The sequence below is a fragment of the Neodiprion virginianus genome, chromosome 6 (genome assembly GCF_021901495.1).
Source record: "Neodiprion virginianus isolate iyNeoVirg1 chromosome 6, iyNeoVirg1.1, whole genome shotgun sequence".
NCBI classification, from domain to species: Eukaryota; Metazoa; Arthropoda; class Insecta; order Hymenoptera; family Diprionidae; genus Neodiprion; species Neodiprion virginianus.
The window spans coordinates 28200094-28220908 of NC_060882.1; the positions used below are offsets into that span (position 1 = coordinate 28200094).

General features: G+C 42.4%; 1 protein-coding gene across 4 annotated transcripts in view; it reads left to right on the forward strand.

Moving 5' to 3' along the window:
- LOC124307516 (probable JmjC domain-containing histone demethylation protein 2C) overlaps positions 1–20815 on the forward strand; it is a 202365-nt gene that overhangs the window by 35766 nt on the left and 145784 nt on the right. For all 4 annotated transcript variants that reach the window (XM_046769255.1, XM_046769251.1, XM_046769254.1 and 1 more), the window contains exons 2-3: positions 13755–14006; positions 16450–16563. In XM_046769255.1, coding sequence (XP_046625211.1) covers positions 13755–14006; positions 16450–16563 — 366 coding nt within the window. The remainder of the gene's footprint in view (positions 1–13754; positions 14007–16449; positions 16564–20815) is intronic.

Below are 20815 nucleotides of genomic sequence, written 5' to 3' on the forward strand. Positions count from 1 at the left end.
TAAATGTCGGCACACACACTTTTTATTATTCAATTCTATTCTAATGATTCTTACTCACGATCAGTGTTATTATATACCCACGTCAACAAGGTCACCAAACACGTGGTCGACGTCGAGTTCGTTCCCTGGTTGAATTTGAACAAAGTTTGTCTTTCTTTGTCGTTGCTGATTTGTGTAGTGAAATTCAAAAATGTTGCACGTTTCGTCGCTATTTATTAATAAATCAATTTCACTGTCAACGGAACCCCGTCAATTCGATTCCATTTTTTGATTCCTTCAGATATTAATTAGTCGGAAAAATTCATTACTACACAAGAAGGTATTTCGGGGCTTCGAATGTAGTGAAAACGTTACATAATTGTAAGCCTAGCTCTTCTCTTGATTTCTGACCAAATTTTGATTGATTATGAAAAACTTTAGAATTAATTGTATATCTTGACAGTATCACGATCTAGTATTGCTGACTTTATTGGATCGGTAGATACCTTGTTTTTTTTTTTTTTTTAATTTTTTTCTTTGTTTTTAGAAAAAAAGGATTTCTAAACAAGTGAATTTTGTCAGTTGGAAAAATATTTCGAAATTTAGTATGTATCGGAATAATTTTTTGCAATTTCAGAGGATTTAACTCGTTTATTTATATATTATTTATGAAGAAAATCAATTTTCGTTGACAAAGCAAGCAAAAGGTTTTCTCCGAGCTCAGTGCGTATCGTAATTACTTATTGTATAATACACGTGAATTTGGGAAGCGTACGTCGAGTTACTCCGAAGGGGTGGATGGCGTAGTTAAAGGGGATATGCTTTTCCATCGCCGACGTCTAAAAGCGCTTCGTCCTCGTCCGCGTCCTTGCAGCGTTCCAGGCATCGCATGTATTATCCTTGGCAAAGGACGCGAGGGATTCCCCGTCTACTTCCAATACAATATCTATACTCGTATCAGTTTCGTCTGATATTTTTAGTAATAACATTTCTCTTTACAACTCGAAATTCAAATTTAAATGAGAAAAGTTTCTTAATAAATTGACCAAGGCGTGGTTTTTAACTTTATATTTTTATTTTATTTCAAGGAATTTGCAACGCTTGAAATTTCCTTGGATTAAATTCTTACTTCATTGAAGTTAGTTTTTTGTAAAAACTTTCTATCGTTGATAACAAAAAAATACTTGTGTATATTATATACTTCATCAAATTGATCCATGCTCGATAACGAGATTGAGAATATATTAACCAAAATCTGACGACGATTGAGAATATTAGTAAAAATAGAAAGATTTTATGACGTTGCATTAAATTTCAGACTCATATAAAGTAACCGCACATTTACACGTTCGAAGTATTATTACGTAATACATAAATATCTTTACGAATGATAATAATTTTGTTATTGGATTTATTTTTCATCACATTTATCGTATTCCGACAATTCTGCGTAACTTTTTCTCTCCGTACTTCAACCTTTCGTAAATTTTATAATATATATATATATAATTTTCCGTCTTTGAAAAATTCGACGTTGCAACCCTTTTGCTATTTTCTCCATTATCTCAACTTCTAACCCCAATTCCTTGTATAAATACGGCTGGCATAGAATATCGATAAACTTGCAGAAGTGTGTAAGAAGGGACGGATCTACGTTTACAGTATACTCTCTACCGTACGTGTTATACGCGGATCTCTACCGCATCGGGGGACATTACGCTCTGATACGTACGCCGATAGGCGAACCCCTCACGGTTTTCAAGGGGGTTCAACATCGACGGCGGCGGCGAGCGAGGCTAGAGCTTGATTAAAGCCAATCTCGCCTCTATTTTATCGGGCAACGCCCTACACCCGTTCGGTTCCCCGGCTAGCAACTCGATCCGCTTGTTTGTTTGTGTTTATGCGTGTCTGCGCTGCTCTGCGCATGCCTCTCCGCTGCATGCAGATATTTTTAAGCACATTTCTCACCCCGAGGAAAAACGTTTTTCTCGTTCTTAAGGGGATTCGCGAGTGAAATTCCAGCACCTACGATAAACATGTCGTACAAAGCCGCTGACGTTTTCATTTGTACGTGATTTTGGATAAGAAATAATGCCCGAATGTCGAAATCGATATTTTTCAACGAAGAAGAATGAAATTTATAGCAATATACAAAGTTCATTATTATAAAAAATAAATTCGACTCTCCCGTCTCACGCCTGCTATTTCCGATAATTCTAGATCTATATATCGTGACAGTAGAAGTCATGAAACGTGAAATTGCGGAGCTTGCTAGCACGAAAAAGCGGTCTTTTAGTGGTTTTTATTTACTTAAAACCTGGTTAAAAACGAATCTCCTCCTTCGATACTTGATGTCAAAATTGGCCGATTTTTTACACATGTCCTGCTGACGTTGACTATTTTGAACAACTTAACGCTTGGATTTTGCGACGTTCCGCGAAGACTTTGCCGAAATTATTTTTCTACATGGGACACAATTTCTTGACCAAAACCGCGCATAAAAAAAAAAAACAAAAACTACGAGTAGGTGTATATTTATTATGCGACTCGTTATTTTCAGTTTCGCAAAATTAATTCACGCACGCCACCCACGTCATTGTTTCGACACTCTGTAATTTGACAATTTCTACGTTAAACCATACGTATATTACACAGCATGCGTTATACATTACACAAAAACTTGGACTCTCTTCTCAATGAATTTTCACACGACACGATATACGATATTTGGTTTTATCCCGGCAGGTGCGCGGGTCTCGATTTTAATTTCAAAGATGAAAGTTGCGGAATTGAATCCTCCCGCCGAGCCCTCGCCGTGCAGCTTCACCCGAACGCGTCTCCTCATCCGGTCCGATGATATAATAATAAGCGGGATTTTCTGCTCGGCCAATTTCATATACCTACACGAAAATCGTTCTCGGTGTTTACGGCATGTACATGGGTGTAATATACGGCATGTGGGCAGGCACACGTATCGACCCTTTAGCGGCGGGAGCGGAAAGCAAAGACGCGGATAAGCACGCGAAATAGACGCAGCACGCGAGCGGCACTCCGGCCGGAAAGTTATTGTCTAATTACCCTGCAGGGCCTCCGTGTACGTGTGTGTGCGGCCTCGTGCATGACGCACGTTACGTTTCTCCGTTCCTTGTTTCGGCATCGGGTATATCACGTGCACACACGCGTACGTGCACGCGTGCATACACGCGCAAGCGAGAAGGCGGCACGGGCAGATATATTTCCCTTGATTCATAAATCAGCCCAGCCCAGGTTGACGCCTTCTTGCCTCGTTTACGGGATCAAAGGGCTCGCTCCTCACGCAACACATACTCAACTGTGCAAAATGTACAATTATTGCAACAATACGAGGGAAGAACATCAAAGGTGTATGGATATATATACGTTGTACAGACTCGCTCTTTTCAAATTATGTACTTGCGTTTCGGTTGCTTCCGTGTCAAGGTTTTCTACGGTCGAAATGTGCCACAAGGGTTGTTACAGGCATTAATTTTGACGAAAACTGAATTCACGCTGTTTTTCTTTTCTTTCCTTTCCTTTTTTCATTTACTTAAAATTCATTTTTAATCGATTTATCATCGCATACGTTTGTCTCACTTCTTAAACGTGTAGAATTCAATTTAAAAAACAAAGCTTTGTCGTTTGTACACAGAAGATGGGGTATACATTTTTCATAGCGCGATAGCGCCCAGATTAATTTATTTCTCACAGGATTTGTCATTTCGCATTTTCATTCGATGCTAATCTGTTTTTTTTTTTTTTTTTTATAAGGATGAAGTCAGTAACGTTACCGAAACGATGCACGTTCAGAAGAAATCGCTAATTGGCATTTTTGTAACTTTCCGAAATTTCAGTAAACCATTATAAACAATATATACACTAATTCTGAAAAACCAAAACCTTGAAAGTCGTCTCAAGATTGTCTAATAATAATAACAATTTTATCTCCCAATGTATCCTTATGTTAACGTTACTAACTTCAGTCTAATCTTTTTTTTTTGTTCTTCTTCAGACTGCAATAATTCTCACAGTTGTTTTCTTTTTTTTTTTTTGTTTTTCCATTTATTCTTCAATTCTCTCTGAACAACCTCTATAACATTCCGAGGCTATTTTTATCCTATGTATCGGATGTACATTCTAGAGTAACAGCTGATCCTCTAACACCGATTGTAAGCTTAAAGCTCACGATCAGCATGAACGATGATTTGAGAGAAGTTAATCGCGCGTTTACCGCGCTTATAAAAATAAAAACTCGAACCTCAACCGTATACGTGCATGTGTAATAAAGCAAGTACACTCGTCGTCATAATCCATAATCCATCCTTCCGTCGTTGCCATCTCTTATGAATATTTCATCGTGACATTCGTCATGCGGGTCGTGCTTCCGATCGATTAAATACCTGCCCTGGATATCTTCGAAGTATTACACTCGCGGTTCAGAAATTATAATAGAGTTCGTACAGCCTGTCATAATACTCATTTACGCATCAGCGCGAAGCTTGTTAGTAAACGTAGCAATCATCGTAAAAATAAAAAGAAAAAGAAACGAAGCGCAGTATGAAAGATTTAATTTTATATAATTATATATTCTTTACATACGTCGCGCCGGAATCGTCGTTTCATCTTATTCAATGACGATATATTTTTAAAATGTTTGAAATATAATCCGGCGCAGAAAAAATTAACTTGCGAAACGAAATAACGCACGCGGTAAAAATTACAAGAAACAATCGATTGTTTTTTTTCCTCACAATCGGTTTTTTTTTCTTTTTTTTTTTTCCACTTCCACGAACACTTTGACTCGATTAATCGATGCATCGATTCTTTTCAGCTTTTAGTGGCCATCGATAGCTCGCAGCCGCGAGCCTCGAGGACGAAGAATATCTCCGAGAGTCGGAACTCGCGTTGTTCCATCGGCTTGAATGGCCGTATTAACGTTCCGGACTGTTAAAGGGGTCCATATCCGATCTCGAGCACCGGGCTCGGTCATCGAGAAAGTTTTGTCCCCGGTGTTGCCGCCGCTCCGCTGCTGCCAAGCCGCATGCTTTCGGTGATTCATCGTCCGCCGCGAATGACACACTCGTGCAAACTTTCGCGCCATTTTTCTCGTCACACTGACAACAATATTCTACCGCGAATTAACGGATATTCCGATACTCGATGAATTAGTTTGCGACAATATCGAACCTTGTATCGATCGTCTGCCGTTTAGTTTCAAGATCATCGATCGACGAGATTCTTATACCCGAATATCGCACAGCTCTGTGAATAATCACACTTGAGAGCGTAAGAATATTTTCTCGAGCGAAGACGCGTGGATGAGCCGACCGAGGAATGAGAAAAACAAAGAGAGAGAGAGAGAGAGAGTGAGAAAGAGAAACTGCGAAATGTAATGAAAATCCGGAGGCGCCGCTATTTTTAAAGATTCCGAAATATCGCTGGCTACCAGCCGGTCTCGTTTTTTTCCTCTTCTTTCCTTTTTTTCTTTTTTAAACTTGTGAAACGGAACGCGCCTCCTGTACCGTTCTCTATGCACACACACGCGCGCACGACGATGATAATTTCTATGAGAAAGTCGACGAGTTCGCTGTGTGTATCAACTCGGCATACCCGGAGTGGTCCCGATTCCCGCACAGTGTTATTACAGCTGTGCAGCGAAATACGGAGTCGAGCACTTTCGTTTCTTTTTACTACGATTGACCGTTACGAGTAATATGTCTCTCTGCATCTATGCATCTATGTGTGTGTGTGTGTATTACTACCGAGTGCGTGAATGGCCCGTGTAGTAATATGAAATTTTCGTTATTTACTTCGGTAATTGTGTTACGAAAGCGCCGCTGTGTATAATATGGTTGAAATTACAGTGCCGAGTTTCATTTCACGGTTTATGTATAGTTATTATTCGTATACGTATATATACAGCCTTATAGGCGAATCGACTTAAGCTATATTCGATTTTCTCGCTTACAGATGTGTATGTGTTTAAACGTAAATTGTTTTTTAGATAATTTCGCGACACCGATACAGAGATTATAAATCGTCATTTTCGAGGTTGAATTTATACGTACGTTGTTAAAAATGATTGCGAATTTACTACACATTCCCCGTAGAAAAGAGGTGTCAAATCACGAAATCGGGTTGCACAATTACAAATCCAGTGTAGCTACGTAAACTATTGTGTGTTTGCCTTGAATTTACGATACAAATGTTTGATTTTACTAAAATTTATAAGAAGAACGCCAAAAAAGTAATTTCTTCTTACCGAATCGTGTAGGAAATATATTGTATCGGTAAATTGAATAAACAGGAACGTATGGCGAATGGTTTACTGTTTCGTATCCGAATAAAACTTCCAATACACACCGTAGGAAGTTCTATACAGAAATTTTTAACAGCGTAGGTACGGCCAATTCTGACTGCTATCAAAGATGAAGAACCTATACAGCTGATAGATTGCTTCTTGAAAGTTTTTTTCTTTTCAAAATCATCATCGATATGAAATAAGTGTAGATATTGTATAGAACGAACGAATTTCGTGCTGTTAAGTATAACTGTTTTTGGACCTTTCGTCATGCTTCCCACCTTTTCGGATGTGCCGATCCAGTTTCGAGCTCACTCGATTTTTTGCCGTCAGATATAAAGCCGATCCGTGTACGAATACGTGTAACACATAAACGTATCCCGTCGAAAGCGGAGCCAAAGCCAAAGAGCCGGCAGACCTCGCTTTCAAGTGTCTAAATTGACGCAGATTAGATTAGGCGACCCAGTTTTTCGGCTGTACTTCGCTGCATTGTGACAGAAAATTGGTATTGTGTTTCGATTTGACGGTAGCAGCCATATTGCTCTTTCGATATTTAACCGTTAGCTTCTGGTTTATACGCACATTCGAAAGTCGTTACAATCCAGCGTTTCACGGAGTTGAAATCGCTTTGCGTTATGGAAAAATACGTATAATCACAGCCGATAAAAACTACACCTACTTGCTTAAAGAGTGAATATCTATTAGGTTGAAGTCGGTAAGGTTATTGCGATGATTAACGTTTCGGGAAAAACCGTTATTTTCCAATTGCAGTAATGCAGTATAAAATTCAGTAAATCGTAACGAGGCAGAACTTGTTCATATTTTGAAAACTCAGCTACTTGAAAGTCGCTATAAACTTGAAGAATAGTAATTATTCGTTACGTTAACGTTATTATTGACTTGAGCCTCGTGAATATCTCAGTTTCTTTCATTTTGTTCTTTGTCCTTTTACTTCTCGTTCCATTTCTTTACTGTTGCAGCGAACACAGCGCCGCTGCATAAAGGTCCGTTATTCTCTCGCTTAGTTCAGTTTCTCCACTTCGGGGGTCGGTCTTTGGGTCAAGTTACAAAACGAGCCTAAATTAATACGTACTATGTATATAATATGCATACATACGTCCATCTACGTCAGGGAATTATTATAACCATCTCGACGTTGTACATAGTCGGCGTATTTTTCACTCAACTTTCTTATTTACACAAGCATGTTGCGTAGATACGCTACCGGAGGTTCAAAGCGTCCCAATCATCGACTACAAGTCCAAATCCCATCCCCCAACAAATTTTCTCGGACACGTGATCGTGTTTTCCAAACTCGTCAAGTATTTTTGGATTGTTTTCTTTTTTGACAAAAAATTAAAATGCAAAAATCACGGTGTAACGGAATTGCTTGCGATCAAAATGCCAAAGCGTAGAAAATATCGTTCGGCGTATGAGTCTCGGACATTGTGAAAGAGAGCCTCGCCTCGGCACCTGTTAGTTTTATGCGTTCGAAACGCCGGCTCGTCCACCTGCCCAGGTACAGGTGCGTAAACTGCGTGTTGGGCAAAGTCCTAACGTTGTACGCGTACGTAGTTCGTCATTTGCGAGGAGAAGTCCGCGTGGCTCCCACCTCCCGAACGAACCTTAAACGCCTGTCGTATGTAGTCCAACCAGCGTGCAGCCGTCGACGCTTATATACGCGACGCGGCGACGTGTGACAAGGTCAGCAAGTGGCCTCCAACTTCCGGTGACTCTCTCTCTCTCTCCCTCTCTCTCTCTCTCTCTCTCTCTCTCTATCGCTGTCTCACTCTATCGAAGGAGGGGGGAAACGCGTCCTCGCTCAGACGTCACGGAGAGACCAACAACGCCACGCTGCACCTCGGCAATCACACGCGACGCATGACCTCCTGCACATGGTGCGAAGGGATCGCCAAGGTGGTAACGGAAATCGGGTGCGTGCCCGCGGGATCGTTGGATCAAGCGATTTCGCCCTCACGGATGCTTCGTTTTTATTTTTCTCTTTTTTTTTGTTCGGGTTGTTCATTTCTCAAATAACGAAATAACGACAAAGAAACACGCTTGGAAGTTTCAGCAGAATCCGTGATCCCGAGGCCTGATACTCTCCTTGCAGGACAATTCTTTGGCAAATCACCGTCATTCCAAACACATTCCTGTACAAATATGTAGATTTTAATTGATTCTCTGAATAAGCTCGCTTACCTGCATTTTTCCGTAACGTCTTAACACGTTACAATATGTATAACACATATTGCACACCTATTATGCGTCCCTGAATCGGTTGAATCTCGTGTATTTGGTACGTACTATAATTTTTATTATCACTGTACCTGGCAGTCGTATAATCGTTACAATAATTCATGTTACGGCTGTCCTTGGGGCAGACGACACTGTGCAACTGTATAATAGAAAAATCTTTCGTCCTTGGGAGATTGCAGAAGATTGCAACTCCTTGCCTGTTAATTCCGCGACGCGCGTCATACCGTACACCATTACCTGCTGCAATCGAGTCTTCGACGGTATCTTCTTTCGCTATCTTACATTATCTTACATTATGTATGTACCTACTCAGCTACGTGTTGTTGCCTGTCGTAAATCTGCGTTTACCGCACGAGCTTAGTTCTGCTGTTATTAACTGTATCCTATATTCCCGCGTCGTGACGCGCGTAAATTCCGCGATATTATATAGATGCAGGAAAAAGCTCGTTACGCGACAGTGATTCGAGTTCAGTCATTACTCGCTCATTGCGATCCATGTGGAACTCAATTTTTCGTTACGATCCTTTGCATCGGGTATCGTTGTTTCATACGCCTATTACATCGTCCATCAATATTGTTGCACGGGTTACACACACGTTACCTACCTATTTAAAAATAAAAATGAAATTCATTAATTGGAAATCGGTATTAGGTATACATATACCGAACAAAATTGATGCAACAAGTTTTTCGTGAAAGAATCTCCGTTTGACAGATGTTGAACAAGCGATCGGTCACATATAATGTAAAAACGAGGTTGGGTGTATAAAAGCGACAGAAAGTGATCGATCACATTAAACCTGCGCGCAAATGAAAAAGAAAAAAAAAAAAAATCGCATCAGCCTTTCCTGACACTTCCTTGACTGACACCGTCTCACGATTTATCGCGAACATTTTTTTGTACTGACGGAAATTGTCAGTATTTTCTCCAATTTAATTTTTATTAACAATTTTTCTTTTTTCCTCTCCTTTCCTCCGTTTGATCGAGTCCAACGCGACTTGTGCAGCAACGTATGCATTAAATATATAAGAGAAGCGCGCTCGCCGCACGGAAGGACGTAGGTATAATGCATGCAAGCTCATTCAACGCGGAGCGTTTCAGAAAGGGTTTTGAACTCAGCTGAGCTGCTTGCAAGCACTCGAAACACGCTGCACGGTACTCGGCCTATTTCACCAGCGGCACCAGCAGCAGCTGTAGGAGGTGAAAAATATACCCGAGTTCTAGATTCACAGATTCCGCGTACGCGGAGCTCGGCGATGCTGTTGCTAGCTGAAAAGCTCGGAGCTTTTCTAAGCGCGGGGGGGGGGGGGGGGGGAGGAAGGTAAAAAAGTGGTAAAAATAAATACGAAAAAACTGATTTTGTTGCCAAGTGCGTCCTCGCCCATCCCCGAGGCTTCGTACCAACCTACCTACCTACTCTACAGCTTCTGAACTAAGGCTGGCGTCATTTGCAGAGGAGAAAATGGGGCTGCTGCTGCTGCTGGTGCTTGGAGAGAAAACGAGGAAACGAGAACGGGAGAAGAAAAGAGCTCGAGGCGTCCGCTAAATTCACGCCGTGCTGCAATAATATTAACGGAAAACAAAACGTATACCTTCACCGAGATAGACGCCATGCTGCATGGCACGTATAGCATCCATTCTAGGCTAGCCGTTGTTCTATCCCGGATTATATTCCACGGGTTCGATAACGTTGGGCTAGCTAGAAAAGCTTTTTAGTCTTACCTGCACCTGCGACGTTTACTACATTTATATTTTTTATTCCGCTTCTTATCGTTTACACCGGAATACCCGGAGGGTTGTTCGTCTCCGAGACGAGTACCCACGTTCCTGCAGCTTCTGCGGTTTTCTTTTTATTAATACATGTATGTGTTGAAGAAAAAATGATGGAAGAAAGCATACGTTTCACATCGTATATTTGCAGCCGCGTGCATGTTTTGAGACAAAACAACAGATGGTATCTATATACGTCATTTATTCATTCGCGGTTTGTGGAGAGAGTTATACGTGATATTGGCAAAGTAAGAGGTTGAAGTTAGTAACGTTATCGTAACGAAACATTGGGCAAAAAGATTGCTATTTTCTTTATTTTACTGTGATTTTTAAGGAACTAATATTTACAAATATGAGTATGTTTTGTTTTATTACGGCTTGCTGAATTTTACAGACAGTTCGAAAATCGCGAAACAACGATTTTCTCTTTTCTCAGCATGAATCGTTACGATAACGTTACTAACTTGAACAGGACGGCGAGGTACCCGCACAACAAGTTGCGTCATCTTCTATCGCTGATTCTTGGACCCTGAGGTTAACAATCAAAATTTTCCCAATATTCCCTCAATAATACACTTTTTGTCAATTATTCATCAATCGTGCAAAATCAACGAATGCTCTTCACGTCTTGCCGCCAAGCTGGCAATATGCCAACAATGCAATCGATTGATGGCAAATTATTCTAACCGTGTGGCATTTTGTATCGAAACACGATTCTGTTGTTGTCATTTACTGTTATAGAACACACGAGTATAAGAAGCCTCGTTTCAGTACCAATTCTTGGCGATTGTTAGACAGCTTGAGGCATTTCTCAGTTGCTCATACATATATGCCATTTCAAACTTCTGGTGCTCGGCTTTTGAGGTTTAAGTTCAACCATCGAGATTCGCTTCAACAAATACAAGCTGGACCCGCTTATTTCGATTTGCTTCTTTGCCCCAAGACGCGTGTATAATATACGCCACCACAAGTATACGTATATTACGTATACGTGCATAAAAAGACGTTCAACTGTTTATAGTGCTGAATTTTTATAGTCATAGTTCCGTACACGCGTACCATCTGTCGACTATTTCCGATTGGTCAAGGCCACCGTCACGAGTTTCGTATAGTACACCTACACTGCAAACTATAACCGTCGGTGACGTGCTTTATTCGCTTGCACGGATTTCCCGCGCGATTTTCACTCGTAAGTATCTCTGCACTGCGTCATCGTGTGTCGACAAATGTATGTGTATTTTAGACACAAGAACGTATAGTATCAGCTTTCAACTAACAGGCTTCAACCTCGATAGCCTTCTTTAGATAACCACGAAACATTGAGACGAGTTTATATTTAAATGAAAAAAGGTTTTTAAATCCCTTCTATTATCAATAGTAAACAGAGGTATAATGCGTTTGGTTGCGGATCAGTGAAATGAAAATGAAATAGATTGGCAGTGATTTCTGGAAGTGATTTGAATTCGTCTGGACCAATTCGTGAACCATAAAATACGGACATCTTCATCCGCAATTCTGGTGTACTTTCATTTAAAGTCAAGACTAACTACAGTTTCATTTGTTGCGTTCATTCGTGCGCGTAAAAGAGTCGCAAATTTATCTTTACCCGAGCCTCAAGGGTATGTTTGAGGCTTTCAAATCGCAGCGATTCTCTGCAGTACTCGAGTAATTTAATAATTAATTTGATTTTGAGAAAAAAAAATACCGAAGCATCAATCACTGGAGCAAGTCACGGCATGTGGTATAGTTACATTCGAAATTGCTTATCCCATCAGTAACGCGTCGCACCTGTTCCCGCGCGAAGAAGAAGAAGAAGAAGAAGAAGAGTAAGAAAAGATAAACCTTAGGAATTTTCGGCGCATGCAGCGACGTTGACGATGAAGAGAGCGAACCTGCACCTCGGAGTTCAACATCCTCTTTAAGCTCCGAGTATAGCTGAAAACGGGTCGTGACACCCCTCGGTTGACGGTAAGAGAGACTGTGGATGAGCCGGTCGCCAGACAAGGAAGGTGAAAAGTTTCCTCCCGGTTGGAGCGCTGCTGTAGCTGATGGCGCTGCTTGGAATAACGAGGAGAAGCAGGAGAAGCTGGAGAAATGGTGGGGAACGCTATCCAAAGAGTAGGAGGAGGAGGAGGAGGAGGACTCCGATCACTCTCCCGCGTCCCGCTGCTGCTGATTGTGAGGAGAGGTTTGAGGCAGGTCGCGGAATTGTCGTCCGCTACGAAGATGGCCGCCATCCGTTGCCACGGTAACCGTGAGGGCGGCCCCCGCCGTCGAGGAGGCGGCGCCGCCGCCGAGATCGTCGTCGGCCATTCTGGTACCCGACTCCGATAGCAGCCGCCATCTATCCACGGGGTCCTGAACCGCGGAAGCACTTTCGTTTGGTTGCGGAATCCGCCGTCACACGTCCATGCCGCACTTCAAACCCGTTTAATGGCCGGGTCGATTCGGATTCTTATTGTTAGTATCTTTCCGGACGCTCATGCATGACCCCAGGACCTTAAAAGTTATGGAAACGTTGGAACTGGTTCCAGCGAATGGACGGAAATATCAAATCACCGGTTCTATAGAAGGATTTTTATGGAATGCGGAGCCTCCTCGTCAGAAGCATCTCAAATTTCCCTCGGGATCAGGGGTCTTCGCACGCCGGCTAGCTAGCTCTGGTGGTCAGGGACCAGTTCCGATTCAAAATCAGATCTGGCGCTGCGTTATTGCCGACGATATTGGGGTCGTTGGATATCGAATTGAACGGTGTTCGTCACCTGAACAGGCACCATCGTTGTGGGCAAACCGAAGTCCACCTGTTACCAAGAATCTGGTCTAATCTAATCCCCCGTTTTGACCCTTGAAATTCATGAATCACCATTTCTTGCCGTGTGGTCCAAATACTCGTTCACCTTGCTGCGTCGAAAGACGTTCAATGAAAAAGCAATTACGATCCGATATCCAGACCATCTCACACCTGTGCAAACGTTTTCTGTTTTCTCCCAGTAATATTTTTTATACATTTGTGTTCGTCAACGCGAACAAGTTTCAACTCATCCGTCATTCTATCAATGGAAGCCAGGGTCGAGTTCCTGCTTAATTTCTTCTTATCGTCGCTCCATTTTTCGCTCCATCGTTTTTGTTTATCATTTTGATGTTATTCCCGGATGATCGTGCTTGCGTGGCTGTATACATGCATCAGTGGACCGAAACGTGCAGGCGTGACGGGATTTTGTCACGCGTACGGATCACTGGAATAATGTGTGACGGACGCGTTGTACCCGTGACACAGTACACGATTACAATTCCACAGAATGTGCTCACTGTGTTGTTTCCTTGCACAAACTCTCTTCGTACCGCATTGTCTAATCGACACTAATCACCGCAGCGTCTAGAACATACGAACAACAGATAACAACGAAACTTTTCCTTTTCTGCTTCCAGGTTCTCGTAGAATACGACGACGTCGAGTGGCAACGAAGAGAGTGGCTCTCTCCTTACCGGGATGCTGTCTTCTCCTTTTTTCTCGTCGAGAAGGCCCTTTGCTGGGCAGACCGACCCGACCCTCGTCACCCCGGACTTGTCATCAACCATCCGAACAACAACCATCATCATCCTCCTCACAGGGTGAACGGGAAACCACTGAGAAGCACCACCGCACCAGTCAGTGCCTGCAGCGTGGCTTGGCCTGCACTTGTAAGTTAAACCACATTAATATGAGTCAAGAGGAGTATTCTGGATCTACTGCAGCGATACTTGTGGATCTCTTAGTCTAACGCCAGATACCATAGACCCGAAACTTGATATAACTCTAGATATTCCGCAACTTGTCATTGTTGCAAATGAAGCGTGCAACGTATGCGTTATTCGGTGGTATATAATGGAATCTGTTTCACAGTACAGCTGACAGAGAGTCGCCTAATTTGCGGTTTGTTTGTCAACTTTTGTTGGGATTAATTGATATACAGGTATATACGGTAGTACTGTACTACATTATGTAGTTCGGTGTAAACTATAGTGCAGTTTACAAACTCGCCTTGATACGTACTATTCAACGTGCAGAGCTACGGACGCTTCGCTTCGGAGCTCTACAAGTTCTAATTGTAATTAACGTCATTAGCCGGCTTCTAATTACCGCTAGTAGACCGTCCCGCTCAATTAGAGATCATTCAACTCTAAGGACACTGCGGGGAATGGAATGGATGTGAGGGATGATACGTGCTGTTTGAAATACGTGCAGGATGTAGAACTGTTCACATCGGCAACTGCAGGCAACCGCGTTCAATTACACAAATATGGTATACTCAATGCTCATAGTACATGGTATGGATACTTGTCGATTTTTGATTGCGTTAAAACTGGGACGCCTGCAATTATCATTATCATTATTATTATTATTATTCGTATACAATTGTACTTGCACGTACATCGTTGCAGTTTTTCAAGGTCATTTTTCGGTTCACCTACCGTCGGTTTTGCGGTTGAGCCGCAATCATCCAAAACCGCACCACCTGACGATGATACCTGTCCATTATAATGTACAGAATGTCGACGACTGGATTCTGACACGCGGTATGACCTTATTTCCACATCGTTTCGTGCAATGCTATAGATTTCAGTAATAGTAATTTCAATGTAAATAAAAAATAAAAAAATAAAACCGTAAAGAAAAGGAAAAATGTAGACCGCAAATTGGCTTATGAATTTTTTTTGAACCGCGTATCGCGTTCGAGTTATCGCTCCATGTTATTCAATGAGGATATTTTAATTCTTATTGCGCTATCAATTTTCATTGATATGCTGTTATGGAAGGAGAATTCAAGGGAAAAAAAAGATTAACCATTGCTTCACGAGTATTTAGATCGAGTTTAGCGGCGTTTTGTTAGTTAAATATAACGCATTTCCGTACATTGTGAAGTTTGGAGAAACTTGTATTTCGTTAAGAATAAAATAATCACGAAGTAACACATTTTGTTGTAAACAAAAACGAAATAATGAAGAAAAATTCTCTTTCTCGCTTTTGTACGACTACGTTACAAAACAGGTTTGTAACACGGAGTAAGTATTTGTAAGTCGGTCGTGGCGCAGGCGGTAAAACGGCCGACTGGTATTCTGGGTAGCGAGAGTTCAAACCTCTCCCGGGACGGTGATAGTAGGTGGAAAAAAGAAAAAATCTGAAATTGCATTTTACGAATGAAATTCTTTCCAGTCTGCGATCTCCGTTTACTGAATTCAATATCCGGAAGTCGGTAGAAGCTCTCGCGACGGTATTTGGGAGGAAACTCTCACTCTCTCTCTCTCTAGGCATACCGTAATAAATAATATCTCGAAACGTATCGAAGCACCGACGAAATGTCCACAGCCTTGCGATAACATTCGCCTGGGTGTTCCTAACAGGTGCTATAATAAAATGGTCGCTTGGCGTTCTCAACCATCGTAATGTCAATCGGTGGAAGGGGGTATAGCGACCACACAAAAATATATCACATATCGTCGTCACACGTGACACACGTGCGGCAACTGAATCAAAGCTGCACACGATGGGGACAAAACTGGGTTCGAATAGCGGCGGCTTTTGTAGCCGGTTTAGTATTACGATATGAAAAAGAAGAGAAAAAGAACTAGTGACTTTTTTAAAAATTAATGTTATGCGCAGACGGGGTCGGTGCGGTTAAACGGATTCTCAGAAGTATTAGGATAAGATATTGAAGAAAATAAAAAAGCGGAATGTTGTGTATTAAAAAAGTACCTATTGAATTATTTATAACCATACCAATGTCAAGATTGAATTATAATCAGTCTTGCGAGCAAATTTTCGATTACGAGATAAGTCTTATTATAGGCGAAAATATGGAATGTGAATGGAAATAAAAGCGTCAAGATCATTAATCATGTGGTGATAAGATCTCACGTTCATTCGGGATGAGTCATGAAACCGAAAATTCGACGTTTGTTTACAACTGTAAAGCAATGCCTGTAGTATCGTAGATTGAAGGTGCGATAAGTTGACAAGTTATACAATGACGCGTAGGCGTTGCTGCTTATTTATCTCACATGTTCCTCATAATTAACCACGGCCTCGGTAAGCGTCGGATTCAACGATAATAATCGTCTCGAATTTTTCTTCTCTGTTTCGCAGACCTTTTATCCGTTGGTGGCACGAGCTGACTTACCCGATGACACGATGCCGGTTGAATTCATGCAGGACCGTCGCCTGGACTTCGTTGATTACTCAAAGCTCAAGCCATTCACGGTAAGTAGGTTACATTTAAGTTAGGGAATCACGTGGATGACGGTTAAGGACGCGCGTTCTGTAACCGATGTAAATGTTGTAACGATAAAGCGATTTTACACCCTGCATCCAACACCAACGATAATAAGACGAACGTGTTGTGTGTACGACTTCTTTTCGTCCAACCTGGCCAATTATCACAACCTACTAGCTTGCGAAATGCAGACGCCTCCGTTATCAACATTCGCGTATGCACAAAACGCCCGCATAAAATACCCTTTAAGCTGCTGCTGCTACAGTGACCATAAACTTTTGCTTTACGACCGGTGTGAGTCCATTGTTCATGCTTATCGATCCCGGGATGCGGTTCGCTCACTGGACAAAAGAACCTTTCGTGATTCTCCTAGGGATCCACCGACCTGCAGACGTAACGTCATTTGCACGTTATTGTTACTGTTTCACTTTATGACTTAGTCGCGAAAATTTACCGAGTTGGGTTGTTGTTACCAAATTGTTTGCTTGACGTAAGCAACAAGAAGAAGAAGAATCGAACAATAATTTTTTTTTATTTACCATTGGGACAACGAATGTACGGTCTGGAAATTATGTAAGGAATTATGTACTCAAAATCGGACACGTTTCGAAGCGACGGAATTCTATGGACAAAGAAATCGAGACTGTTTATTCGCGACCGTGAGATATTTGAAATGCGAAAAGTATGGAAATCAGTCGGGACTACATTCTTCATTTCATTACAGTGATTTACCGCGTGAAAGGAAAAATCTGCATGAACGACGATTGTGGAATATAAGGACTCAGCAGCTATGCCCCGAGGGCAGTCAACGGAGTCGGTGTAAACGAGACTAGATTGCTAGCGGTAAGAGAACCCGGTTCGGGGCGTGGGTATTACGGCTTCAATTTCAACGACAATGAATAACTCGGTTTTCTAAAAAGACCGGAACGAAGGAAAAATAGAACTGCTGGTGAAATGGCGCGACCGAGTTGGCGAGGGATTCTCCCTCTCTTTCTCTTTCTCCACTGTTGTCTGCCTTGTGTATCTCTAAACGACGAAGCCTGGGCTTAATTTTCCGCTATCGGGAATGAGGAAATCGTAAAAGTCAAAGCCCGCGTCGTGAACGGAAGAGCGGTAACCGGAGTGGAAGGACGAACGGGAGAAGGAGATGAGAAGCTTCGGTCCAGGGATGACGAGGGAACGGCGAAGAGGAGCCGGAAGGACTGACTATAGACACGGGAACGCCCCGGGAGGTGGAAAACGCCGTCCGCCCTGGATTGTTCCCAAGTAATTAAACCGGACCAACTTTTGCCGTTAAAAGTTCGCACCGCAAAAGCCGGGCCCCCCTTCCACATCCCCATTATACTCGATTTCTGCACCCCACGTTCAGGGCTTGGCTCCTCGTTCGGTTATACTTGTATACGTACGTACGATACCCTGCCTAACGCCGAATTCCCAGACCCTGCAGGATCGCAAACGATTTGTCGAAAGGGACGTTGAAGCCCCTGCAATTTCGACGAAAAGTATCAGCAGCCGTACCTCCGAGACGGTGAATTATTACACCACTTTTTGTTGGAAATCCATGCGAGGAAACATACGGAACGAATGCCGGGAAACAACCCGTTCAATAGGAAGACTTCTTTCAACCTTGGAAAGGCTGAACGTTTCTACGCTGTGTGCAAAGGGTGTCGAGAAGTTTTATTTGGAACGAATCGAAGACGTCGTATCGCGAAAATATGACTACACCGTTGCGGTGTTACGGCAACGTTTGGTATTTGGTTTGGAGAAGAAATATCGCCAAACGGAGTTTATACATCGAGCAGTGCCTCCTGCTTAATACCGATCGTGAGTCCGATCGTCGTCGCGTCACGGTTACGGTGTCATTAAAACAATTACCCACTGCCCTGTGATTTGTAATTCGAGGTGCAGCAATAATCGGCTTGTGACTGTGAATAGGCCGCGGTTGGTGTACGAGAGCTGAATAATTTCATTGAATTTAATTGCGGAAATGACGCGGCAGCTCGTATCCTCAATTGGCTCGACGTGCACTTTCTACTCCACAAGGTGCCGCCGTAGCTCGAATCGTTCCCCTCGGCAGCCTCCGAATCGGTCGTTGCATCTTCTTCGTCTCTTCGTCACCTTTAAGGACCGCGGTCTTCGGATTTCACGATCGACCACCGACGGTTCGCGCTTTACAGATTCTATTTCCTACTCTTGCTCGGCGTCGCTCCGCAGGAACCGTGCCAAATAATTTTTAACCCAGGGGAATTCTTGCCAATGAAACAAGAACGAAACTATTAACGGCCGTCCAGCTCCCCCGATGCGGGGTTGAAAGGAAAAAACCGAGTTCAGGGTCGGCGAGTTTGACCTCGTGGTACAATTGCACGGTTCTTCTTTCGCCGTGTTCGCAATACGTTTTTCTTGTCGACTTGCGCTAGATCGTACCGCTCCGCCGGAAATTCAATTTTCTTTACGACGCCACGGAGGATCTCTCATCGCGTATTTCGAGGTGGCGATGAATAAATAATGCCTTAAAGGACCCGAGGAATTTTTCGTACAAATTTTCTTCCCGAGATCTTTTTTCGTTCACGTTAGAACGCGATTGAATTATCAAGTACTTTAGGCTACTCGAATGTGTCTCACTTGGTGCTGGATTTGTTTATATCGCTCTGTAGGTGTGCAAGAACCTTCGTACCTTTTATGAGGAAGGAAATCGAATCGTGAAAGACGGCAGGTTGAGTGGAGAGAGGAAAAGTGTAAACGAGAGTGGATATATACAAGAATTGAACGAAGCGGAAAGGGAAGTTGAAGATACGACAGAAGAATCTCTTTGAAACTTTAATTTCCATCCTGTATTTATGCCACATCTGGTGATTCTCTAAAGGCAGACTTTAAACTTGCTCGAGACTTACAGAATATTCTCGTGATTATACTTGTCGCAGGTTTTTTGCAGTTCCCTTTTTACCTCCGGTACTGTTCAAGCACCAGGCAGGTCAATCATCGTAACCTCCGAGCGGATAGAGCAATTTACCGGAAAAATAACCCCATGTAATTATGTGAGGTAGTTTTTCCTCCCACGTAATCCACGTGGCTCCCTAAGGCTGGCTTTCATGGGTTGACCGCGATTCGGCTCTGCTATTTTCGTCCCTCTCATACGGTAGACATTTTCCATGACAATCTCTATCGAGAGGGAGAGAGGCACGTGGTGAGCTCTCACAATGCCTCAATTAACCTTCTGAACTATTCTTCGACGTTCGAGACGCCTACGAGCAATACGAACGCGACGACGACGACGACGGTCTCTGATTGGAACAGATTGTTCGAGCGTTTCGTAACGTGAATAAGAGCAGCAGAGAAAAAAGAATTAGGCGAAGACGAAGATGATGATGATGATGATGATGGTGGTGATGGTGGTAGCGGAGATGAAACAGGGTGAGAGGAAACGCGAAATTCGGCGGAATAAGACATTTTTCGAAGTTTTCTCGTCAGCTGTTTAGAATTATTATACACGCTTTAAAGCGAGAAACGGGTTATACAAACCGCCTCAGCGATGGCTGCGCAACGTTTCAATAGATCCTTCGCACGACGGCTGAGTTTGACTTTCTAGAATCTAGACCATTCGTGACATTTACCCATAACCTGATCGTAAAAGTGAAATATGAAAAATCTGGTGGTAAAATCTACTGCGCTTTTTCACATACAAATATACGCCAGCAACCGCAGCACAGCTGAAAGTCGTTCGATTGATTCTGCAGTGTAGAGTCAGCAAATGCGTATGCCGATGGGTGGAAATAAAAAGGCTGACCGACCGATCAGATCAACCGGAATATAAAGTCGGTGACAATTTTATCACTCTGCATCGAATGCTTCACGAAATAGCTGCTGCCACTTCCATCGGTGAAATCAAGCACATAGTTTTGCTTTCGTGTTCGGTAGGTGTTTAGGCATAGATGAAAAACCGGTTATTTATTTATTTATTTATTCATTTAGGAACAAAATACCAAACTACCGAACCCGGGGAAGGCAACAGTAATTACCTATAGCCCAATATTAATAAAGTAAAATATACATACATGAGGTATAAACAGTCTGAAGCGTTGAAAGTAATAAGAAGAAAACAAAAATAATTGCAAAACAGGTTATTTCGCTACGTACAGTCGTATTTTCATCCTCGCCCGATATTTATGGGTATCGATTTTTCTGTCGGAAATGCAGGTGAACATAGTTTCTTCTTCTATTTTATAATTCTCGAGTGGTATC